This window comes from Tamandua tetradactyla, chromosome 1, assembly GCF_023851605.1.
Source record: "Tamandua tetradactyla isolate mTamTet1 chromosome 1, mTamTet1.pri, whole genome shotgun sequence".
NCBI classification, from domain to species: domain Eukaryota; kingdom Metazoa; phylum Chordata; class Mammalia; order Pilosa; family Myrmecophagidae; genus Tamandua; species Tamandua tetradactyla.
Genome location: NC_135327.1, coordinates 200,343,291 through 200,354,704, shown reverse-complemented (window position 1 = coordinate 200,354,704; position 11,414 = coordinate 200,343,291). Strand labels below are relative to the sequence as shown.

The 11,414-nt window shown below is 39.5% G+C and overlaps 1 protein-coding gene across 1 annotated transcript; it reads right to left on the bottom strand.

Annotated features, from left to right (window-relative positions):
- Positions 1–1,238: 1,238 nt before the first annotated feature.
- Positions 1,239–11,183, bottom strand: HTR5A (5-hydroxytryptamine receptor 5A). The gene is made up of 2 exons (XM_077165145.1): positions 10,443–11,183; positions 1,239–1,571 (listed from the first exon to the last, which is right to left on the bottom strand). The coding sequence occupies exons 1-2, from the start codon at positions 11,181–11,183 to the stop codon at positions 1,239–1,241; spliced, it is 1,074 nt and encodes a 357-aa protein (XP_077021260.1).
- Between the last annotated feature and the right edge of the window lie 231 nt (positions 11,184–11,414).

Genomic DNA, 11,414 nt, shown 5'->3' with positions numbered 1-11,414 from the left:
TCTGTGTCATAACAGATCACAGGCAGTTTTCTTGCTCCAGATCCTTTTGAAGTTTTGCATCATGGCCCATGCTTTATAAGATCATATAAATTTTCCCTCATCATTTAATAGTCTTGTATCACCAATTATACTGCCAATTTGCAGTGACTGAGATCACATCTCACAATTTTTCTATCTTTCTTATTACTTAACTGTGTTGGACTTAGAGCAGGTATTCACACACCAACAAAAAATGGCAATTAGTAAATTAATTTACCATCTCCTTAAAGAGCATGTGTTTGGTTAATGTGCTTTCATAGTCATTGGTTATGAAACTACATTTAAGAAATAAATAACTTCAGAACATTTATTTCACTCTAACATGTTTCATAGTAAAGGGCTTTGCCCAGCAACATATGAATGCATTCCATAGTATGAAACACATAGCAAATAAACGAGTTTGATGGACTCTATGAAATAAATAGATTTTCCTATTGTTTGTGATTACTTGTTTCAGCGTGGAAAGAAATATTTAACTTTACTTTCAGTACATTTCCAAGTTAATGGAGTAAGCCACTTTCAGAGTAAACTAACCAATTAGAACATTTCCCATCTCCATTGTTCCATGTATGTGTGTGTTTATAGTTCCCATAAGCAAAATCTTAAAGCCAAAATTCACTGGTTTTTCAGATGGAACTATGTACTTTAATATGCTGGAGACAATATTTTGTGTCAAATATTGGCACATATTCAATAAATGTTAGAATTTATTTACTACCAACATAGAACAGAATATTTGAAACTAGTTCTATTTCAGAAAGCTTGGGGTGATGGTCTCCTCCCCCTAATTGTCCCCATTATGGCTTCCTGCTCTTTCTCCATCCTTTATTCTCAACTTTCCCCCAGTTTCTCAGCTCCTCCACCTGCCTGTTTGACTTCACCAGAACAATGATGATAATTATGTTGGAATAGATGTTGGGAAGAAAAGGGCACTTTGTAGGGCAAAATCCGTGGCTGTTAAGGGCCGACTGAGGGATAGTCAATAAATTAGGTAAATTAGGTCACCAAATCTGTCAGTGAGGACTCATATTCCTTCCTAGGAATAGACAAGTGAGGCTTGGATAATGCTGTAAAGAACTCTGGAGAGCTTTAAGAATTAGTCTCTTCTACATGGCTGCTGGGTGGGGAATGGAAAATCGATGGCGTTGGCAATTTTATTGTATTATGGGAAAACAACTTTTTATCCCAGGGCCTTTTACCTAGTGTTGCTTAGAAAAGAAGTTCTTGAAGGCGCTGTTGTAGTTCTTGTTGAAAGCCGTATAGATCAGGGGGTTAAAAAAGGAGTTGGAGTAGCCAAGCCAAAGGAAAATGCTTTTCCAGATGGTGGGGATGTCACAGGAGCAGAGGGGACTGATGAGCTCAGTGATGAAGAAGGGGATCCAGCAGAGTACAAACACCCCAATAAGGATGCCCACCATTAAGGCGGCCTTCTGCTCTTTCTGTTCCCTCCACGTGTCTCCTTCTGTCTGGAAGGTGACAGTGGCGTGGCGGACTGTGAACACCATCTGCGGCTGCTGAGCAGAGTCCTTCACCTGTAAAAGAGAAGCAGAAGCTTTAGAAAGTGGCAGGTTGAAGCTAGACGCCAATGGGCCTGGATCCCATGGAGCCACTTGGAGAGAATGATCTGGGTTGTTAGGTACAGGAACCTGACAAGGCTTGCGAGATTTCACCCAAGGACATGAAAAACGGGCAGTGGTGTAAGAGCTGGGGTGCTTGCTTCCATCTTAGTGGTGGAAAGGCAATTGGAGAGTACGTAATAAATATGGTTGAAATGGATTCCCTATTGCTTTCTCTTCAACAGAGGGAGCAACCAAAATAAACAGATCATGCAGCATATATGATTTAGTAGCAAAGGTGCACACGTCATCAGAAGTGATTCAAGTCCTTATCAAACCCCTGTACACTTACGACCCTATTTTCCAAAATCCTCATGTAATCCCCTCTAAAATGTTAGAATTGAGTCCAGAACTTTTCTTCTGGTTTTAAGTCCCCATTGCTTCACTTCCATAACATATTCTACTTCTTTGGGACAGTTAATTCACCAGGACATCTATCTTTCTGGGTTTATTCAGTGTATCTTCTCATTTTTTCTGCATTTTTGAAAAAAAGAGACTCCAAATTCTTATTCATTTGAAAATTGGTGAAACATCAAGTATTGTACAATCAACATAAATAATAAATATTGTAAACAGTCTATACTACTGCAATCCTTAAAATTATAAAATAAGAAGTGAAAATCCTCACTTTTATTTCATTCCCAGATAGAACCATAGTGCCTTTCTGATTTTTAATATGCTTCTTAGGGATTTCATTTGTAGAAATGCAAACACAATATTTAACTTAATTTTTCAGCATAAAGGAAGCCTAATAATTCCTTTAATAAAACTAAACCCCAAAATGGCATCAGGTAAACCATTTTCCCCCTATTTTTGAAAGATGATAAGGGAAAAAGGATGCTGCTCTTACTCCAGAACCACCTGGAAATTTCCCTTCTTCTTGGTATTTTCCCCATAACACTGGATACCATGCTTGTCTCACGGTTGTGTCTCTCTGTGGTAGTCCCTTAATTATCTATATAGCTTTGGTACAAAGTTTGGACATTTAAACAAGACTTTATCAAAGGGTCTGGGATAACAGTAGAAACAAATACAGCAATACAAACAAGATATTCTGACTTTTGAAATATGTCATTTTCTTAGGACTTGTACACCCCTTGCATCTTAACTCCCTGTCTATCTTACATGTGGTCAGTAGCCTTTCATATCCACTCCCAAGCCCATGTCACAAATTCCAGTTGCAAAGCCCAATGAGCCCAGAAAAGATAGAGTACTGCCAATATAAGGCTAGCTTTCTATAAAGAATGAGCTACAGGGTAGTGCAATGGTGGCTCAGTGGCAGAATTCTTGCCTGCCATGCCAGGGACCTGGGTTCGATTCTCCGTGCCTACCCATGAAAAAAAAAGAAGAAGAAGGAGTTACACCTCCCAAATGTTGCACACATTGCATAGATTTATAGGCAATTTCTATTAATGGCAATATGTATACATGTATATGTTATATTTTTTGAGGCTTCCATTCTAAAGGACCACCTTATTTTCTCATAATTAACACTGAGAACATCTGTCTTCTTTTAGAATCTGTCCCTACACTCAGATTGGTCCTGACCTATGTCCAAAATAGACTGTCATATGAAAATATAGCATACTAACTCATCATTCATCTGAGACATAGTATGCAGTAGTTGTTTTGTTATTCAGGTATATGACTTACACTTCAGTGTAGGATTTGAATATTTCTATGAAAATTAGCATAAGATTATTCCTTGGAGCCCAGATATTATAAGACAGTTTTATGGGAAATGCATCATCTCAAATTGTGATTCCTGTGGCAGAATGTTTTATGCCATAAATGTAGGCCTGCTTGTATGAGTATTTGGCAGTTGGACTATAAAACTTAATATTTTTTCCTCCCTCAGCATAATTTACCTAGGTTCTTATACAGATGAACTATATCCAAAAGTAATATGCATTCATTGTATCTGTAAGAATTTTTTAGTGGGTGATAATTTTAATGTTGAGTAAGGCATATTCTTAAATATTTCCAGTTATTATATTTAGAAGTTTGTCTTCAGGTTAATTTCTCTTATGCCAATAAAGAGTTTCAGCAAAATTTTTTCCCACAGGACATAACTACGAGATCTTAAAGAAATGAAAAGGATTATAAGAGAATACTATGAGCAATTGTTTACCAATAAATTAGATCAACTAGACAAAATCAGGAAACCCCTCGAAAGCCATAATTATAGTGACTCAAGAAAAATTAGAAAATCTAAAAAGACTTATAAAGAAATAAAAAGATTGAATCAGTAATTAAAAACCTCCAGACAAAGTAAAGTCCAGGACCAAATGGTTTCACTGGTGAATTCTACCAAATATTGAACGAAGAATTAACACTGATTTCTTGAATTCTTCCAAAAAAATTGAAGATGAGGGTGTAGTTCTTAATTCATTCTATGAGGTTGACATTACAATGTTACCAAATCCAGATAAAGACAGTGTGAGAAAAGAAAATTATAGACTCATTTCCCTTATGAATATAGAGACAAAAATCCTCAACAAAATACTAGCAAACCAAATCGAACAGTATGTTAAAAGGATTATACACCATAACCAAATGGGATTTGTCCAGGAACGCAAAGGTGATTCAACATAAGAAAATCAATCAATGTAATATACCACATTAATAGAATGAAGAAAAACAATATGTTATATGCCGTATCTCAATTGTTCATCTCAATGCAGAAAAGACATTTTACAAAATCAAACACGGTTTCATGGTAAAAACATTCAGAAAACTAGGATTAGATTGGAAATTCCCCCACATGATAAAGGGTATATATATATAAAAAAAAGTGCGGCTAATATAATACTCAATGGTGAAGACTGAAAACTTTTGCTTTAAATTAGGAACATAACAAGGATGCTCACTTTCATTGTTGCTATTCAACATTGTAATGGAAGTGCTAGCCATAGCAATTAGGCAAGAAAAAGAAATAAAAGTCAACCAAATTGGAAAGGAAGTAAAACTATCTCTATTCACTGATGACTTGGTCCCATATATACAAAATCTAAAAGAACCCACAAGAAAGTTATTAGAATTAATAAATAAATCAGCAAAGTCATAGGATACAAGATTAACACTCAAAAATCAATTATGTTTCCACATAACCAGCAGTAAATAATCTAAAATGAAAATTAGGAACACAATTACATTGAAAACCACATCTAAAAGAATAAAATATCTCAGAATAAATCTAATCAAGGAGGCAAAAGACTTGTACAGTGAAAACTACAAAACAGTGCTGAAGAAGCCCTAAATAAATGGCAAGATATCCTGTGTTCATTGATTGGAAGACATTTTTGTTAAGATGTCAAACTACAGGTCTCACAGCTCCCAATTTTAAAATTTACTACTAAGCTAAAGTAATCCTACTGGTAAGAGGATAGACATCTAGACCAAGGGAATAGATTTGAGAATTCAGAAATAAACCCACACATCTATGGCCAGTTGATTTTTTACAATGGTGCCAAGTCCATTCACTAGGGAAAGACTAGTCCTATCAATAAATGGGACTGGGAAATCTGGATTTCCACATGCAAAAGATGAAGGTGATTTCCTACCTCATTCTATATATGAAAATTAACTCAAAATGGATCAAAGACTGAAATGTAAGAACTAAAATCATCAAATACTTAGAAGAAAACATATTTTTCCTATGATGTTGGATTTTGCAATGGATTCTTAGATATGGCACAAAAAACACAAGCAACGAAAGAAAAAAATAAATTGAACTTCATCAAAACTATAAACTTTTGTACATCAAAGAACATTATCAAGAAAGTGAAAAGACAAACCATAGAATGGGAGGAAATAATTGCAAATCATATGTCTGGATTTAATATCCAGAATATATACAGAACTCCTACAACTCAACAATAAACGACAAACAGCCCAATTTAAAAATAGCCAAAGGATTTGCATAGACATTTCTCCAAAGAAGATATAAAACTAGCCAATAAGCACATGGAATGATCCTCAACATCATTAGTCATTAGGGAAATAAAAATCAAAACCACAATGTGATGCCACTTCACATGTACTAGCATAGCTATTTCTTTTTAACGTAATATAACAAGTGTTGGCAAGTGTTTCAGTTTTCTAAAGCTGCCAGAAAGTAATATACCAGAAATGAATTGATGTTTACAATGGGGATTTATTAACTTACAATTTACAGTTCTAAGGCCATGAAAATGTCCAAATTAAGGCATCAACAGGATGATACCTGGACTCTGAAGAAAGGCTGCTGTCATCAGAGAAACCTCTGTCACATGGGAAGGCACATGGCCAGTGGCTGCTGTCCCTTCGCTCTTGGGTTTTATTGCCTTCAGCTATGATTCCAGTGGCTTCCACTGTGGGCCCTCTCTTAGCTTCTCTGGAGCTATTCTCTCTCTGCTCTCTCGGCCTTTTCTGTCCTTTATCCTCTCATAAAGGACTCAGGAAAAGGATTAAAACCCACCTTGAAAGGGGTGAGCCACATCTCAATTGAAATAACCTAACCAAAAGGCCCCACCCACAACATTTCTGCACCCGCAGGAATTGATTTTTAAAACATAGCCTTTTCTGGGGTATATAACAGTTTCAACCAACATTAACTGTAGAGAAATTGGAACCTTCATGCATTGTTGGAGAGAATTTGAAATGCTGTGGAAGACCATTTGATGGTTCTTCAAAAAGTTAAACATAGAATTACCATATGATCCACAATTCCCACTTCTAGTTATAAAATTCAAAAGAATTGAAAGCAAGGACTCAAACGAATACTTGTACACCAATATTCATAGCAGCGTTATTCACAATAGCCAAAAGCTGAAAACAACTTGTGCTGGTTTGAAAGGAAGTATGCCCCCTAAGAAAAGTCATGTTTTAATATAAATCCCATTTCTTAAAGGTAGAATAGTCTCTATTCAATGCTGTGTATTTGGGACTGTGATGGGATCATCTCCCTGGTTGATGAGATTTAGTTAAGAATGGTTGTTAAACTGGATTAGGGGATGACATGTCTCCACCCATCTGAGTGGGTCTTGATTAGTTTCTGAAGTCCTATAAAAGAGGAAACATTTTGGAGAATGAGAGACTCGGAGAGAGCAGAGAATGCTGCAGCACCACGAAGCAGAGAGTCCACCAGCCAGCGACCTTTGGAGATGAAGAAGGGAAATGCCTCCCGGGGAGCTTTATGAAACCAGAAGCCAGGAGAGTAAGCTAGCAGATGACGCCGTGTCTGCCATGTGCCCTTCCAGCCGAGAGAGAAGCCCTGACTGCGTTCGCCATGTGCCTTTCCAGATGAGAGAGAAACCCTGAACTTCATCGGCCTTCTTGAACCAAGGTATCTTTCCCTGGATGCCTTTGATTGGACTTTTCTATAGACTTGTTTTAATTCTCGGCCTTAGAACTGTAAACTAGCAACTCATTAAATTCCCCTTGTTAAAAGCCATTCCGTTTCTGGTATATTGCATTCCAGCAGCTAGCAAACTAGAACACAACTCATGTCCATCAATAGAAGAAAATGGATAAATAAAATGTGATAGACACATACAATAGAATATTATTCAGCTGTAAAAAGGAAAGAAATCTTGATAATGGCTATAACATTGGTAACTTTGAAAACATGCTGAGTGAAATAAGTCAAGCACAAAAGAACAATTATTGTAGGGTTCTACTTTTATGTAATATCTAGAATAAGCCAATTCATGGAGACAGGAAGTAGATTAGAGTTTACTTTCCTTGTATGTTTGCTTTGAATCAAGAACATTTTATAGTTTGGTCATAGAACTTCACATTCTTCATAAAAGTATATTGCTGTTATCTTTATGTGAAACGTTGAAAGTTGCTGAGTCCTCCTTTTGTGCTGCATTCAGTCACAGAAGAAACAGTATCATTACTCCAAAACTGTATCTTTGGAACAATAGAGGTTCCTTCTGTGAGGAGGATCTTTGCTGTTTTAGAAGTATCTAATATCTTCAAATGGCACATTTCATTGATCACCTTGTAACCTTCTAATTTATGTATTCCTTAACTCTTTGCTCTCTGCTAATCAATAATTGCAGTAACACACTTAATCTAGTTTGAAAAATAGTAATCTATTAATTATATAGTTACTCAACATGTTTATTAGTAAATCCGCAGAATAGAGGAAAGACAGATTACTCTATAAACCACAACCAGTTTTAAATACATTCCTTACATCAAGTCCAACTCATCTTAATGGCCTGCTTTTGCAAGCCAATCAGTGTCAGCCCCTCATTTCTGAAAGTCAGACAAGGAATGGACTCATTCCCCCAGTAAACATCCATTAGACTAACAACCAATCAACAACAGTATCACAAGAGCCACTTAAACAGATGATTGTTGACCCATGTATGCCTCTGCAAGTCCACCAAACCTGAACTCCACAGCTCCCTAAAATGCCATCTAAGATCAGATCCTGCTCTGCTCAGAGAGAGTGTGCTTGACCAACATAACTCTCACTTACTATAGTAAGCAAAAAATTCAGCTTTGTCTTTTTATTTTAGACATTTAGTCTTGGCGTCATCATCCTTTATCAAGGGCAAGGCCTATCTGCCTTGTAGTTCCAGTTTCTATCTCAGTGTCTGACAGATTGGGCATTCCCCGAACGGGGAAGACGTGTTGTGATTTCCCCAGATAACACAGCTGGTTGGTGGTAGAGCTGTATTTAGCAACTTTAACACCCTCTATCCTAAAGAAATCAAGAGGCTTGGTTTGTAATTAACCTTTTACGGTAACATAAGGACACAGGTAGCCCCATGTTACAGGGAGACACCTGTATCATTTAGAGGACTTGTAAAGTCAAGAGATCCATTTTTTAAAGTGATCTGGCAGACAGAGGGAAAAGGAAAAGTGCCTTAAATATAAACACAAAAATAGCATACGCTTTGTTTCTGTCATCAACAAGGCAGAAAAGTGAGAGAGCCCCTCACCATTTTCCAATAAGCTTTGAGGCAGAATTATAATTGCTCTTCTTGTTTAAAGCTGGGTTTGATGTTGATTGCAAACTATGTTTCTCTAGGTAAGCAACTGGAAAAAGAGGATTCATGTAAGATTGACCCGTGAAGTCTTTTTCCTAACCTAGAATTGGGGTGAATACTCAGCCACTGAAACATAGCTCCAGGCAGTGTGGTGTCACTGGTAGCATCAGCATTCCTACCCATTAACACTTCTGTTCAGTTTGAAAATCTTCTAGATCAGAGTTCCCCAAATTTGACACTATTGGCATTTTGGACTGAATAATTTGGGGGGGGGGGAAGAGGAGTGCTGTCCCATACAATGTAGGATGCTTAGCAGTATCCCTGGCCTCTACCCACTAATAGCACTCCCCAGCCCCAGCTGTAAAAGTCAAAAATGTCTCCAGACATTGCCAAATGTCCCTTGGAAAGCCAAGTCACCCCTGGTTAAGATCCATTGTTCTAGACAAAAGGACTGGTAGCCTCTGGCTCCTTTCTCCTCTCTCCTAGAACAATGCCCTCTCTTTCCTTCTCCAGCTATACTTTTGATCCAAGCTTAGAGGCTAAGTTTGATCTATTCAGTACGTTTATAATTAGCTACAGACTCTAGAAAACAACCGTATTGCAGAGCTCACAGTATGTGTCTGTCTCCCTCACTAGACCAAACTCTTCATGGGCAAAGGCCATGTTTTTATCTTTTACCCCTTGCACCAAGCCCATATTAATTGCTCATTGAATTTACTTGAATTTAATTTGTTGTTCCAGAAAAAAATGATGGTAAGTGTAGTTCAGATTTCTGATTTAACTTAAACACATGAGTTAGGGTCAAGGGATCATCCTTGGCAATGAGTGGGGAAGGAGAACAATCTCCACATCCAATGGATTCTGTTTGCATGTAGTTTTAGAATCTTGAATCATTGGGGCTGCTTATTAAGAGTGAATAAAAAGCAGGAAAGTGTGGGTGGGGAGAAGATGAGGAAAGTGTTGCTCTTTGTTGCTGACGTGGTTGTATTACATAAATCCCCACCTCTACAACTGGAGAATTATCTTCACTGGATTTTTATTGTCCTCCTATAACTGTACCCATGTTCAGAAAAGCAAACAAGTGGTCCTCAGTTGCACCTACTGCCTGGTGAGCAGAGAGGCTGTGGGGGATGGGCCATGGAAAGTAGTGACACAAGCACATGGAAGCAGATTACACAGATGCAAGCAAGCTCTGGTTCTAGTATAAATCTTATCTTTGTTCTTAGTTCAGGAGAGAAGAAACCTGCAAAATAACAGTTGGTTGCCTAAGAGATATAAACTGTTGCAAATTAGTTGCTGTAATTTGCAAAGAAAAAAATAGATTGGGTTGAAAAACTAATCTGCTTTGCCTATGTATGGTGGTATTCATGCCAAATCACATTACCATGTCTCTCTTCCCTCCCCCTTGATGACCCCACTCTACTCTGTGCAGGCAGCAGCAAGTTTATCCAGTGTAGCCTAAGACACCAGTTGTTCTGAAGGATGTCATAGAGCCATAGAATTTTAGAGCCAGATGGCAGCTGTATACACATATCATCTAGTCCAACTCCCTCATTTTATATGTAAGGAAATAATCCATCATAAAAGGCATATAACATTATTATTAGCTCTCGAATATTAAACGTATCAAAGCAAAATAAGTCTCTGATGCTTTTTCTCTCTCCCCATCTGCCCCTGTTCCCCTGCTCCCCATAGTAAAGAAATCCACTTTCTACAAGGTTGGGGTGGTAGTGGATCGTGCTGGAGCTACAGCCTGTATAAAGGCAAGTAAACTATTTTTAAGTATCACTGTAACACCCACCTCCACAGCTTCAGACATGGGTGAGACGCTGTTAGTCTTCCTGGAGCCCACGCGGAATTTGGCGGCTTTGTAGATCTTCCAGTACACGAAGAGCACCACACAGAGCGGCAGATAGAAGGCGCCCACCGTGGAGAATACCGTGTAGGACGGCTCGCGGCTCACCTGGCATTCCCCACTGCCCTCAGAGTAGGTCTCGCCCCAGCCGAAGAGCAGCGGAGCCAGGGAGATAACGGCAGAGAGAGCCCAGGTGAGCGCAATCATTATGTTAGAGACACGCTTGCGGGCGCGGAGGGTGTATTCCAGGTGGCGGGTGATGGACCAGTAGCGGTCCAGCGCGATGGCCGTCACATTCCAGATGCTGGCCGTGCAGCAGAGCACATCACATGCGATCCACAGCTGGCAAAGACGCCGGCCCAGCTGCCAGCGGCGCCCGGATAGCTCGTGCACCAGGCTTAGTGGCATGACCAGGGCGGCCACGAGCACGTCAGAGATGGCCATGGATGCCACCAGGTTGTGCGGCACGCGGTGGAAGGTGCGCACACGGAGGATGGTCGCCAGCACCAGCAGGTTCCAGGCGAATGTCGCTGCCACCAACGAGCCGAGCAAGGTCAGAGCAAGCACGCCGAAGACCGAGAGATGGGGCAGGCTTGGTCGCAGGTCTTCTGCGCCGAAACTGCGGTTGGTCTCCAAGGAGGACGGGGTGGAGAGGGAAAAGTGGGTTAAGTTCACAGGCAAATCCATCTCTGGGTCAGGATGGGTCAGGAAACTGGATGGGTGCAGAAAGGGCGTTCAGGAGTACTTAAGCCGGGGTCACTCTGGATGTTTGCAACCTCTGGCCAGTGGTGGGGTTTCTGGGAAGTGCCTGTGAATATCGCTCCAACCTCGTGCAAATGAGCATCAGCGGGAGATCGGATGGTGTAGAAAAGGGAGCTGGGCTGCAAGCCACGGCAAGTCGGAATTCCTTAGGGGCTA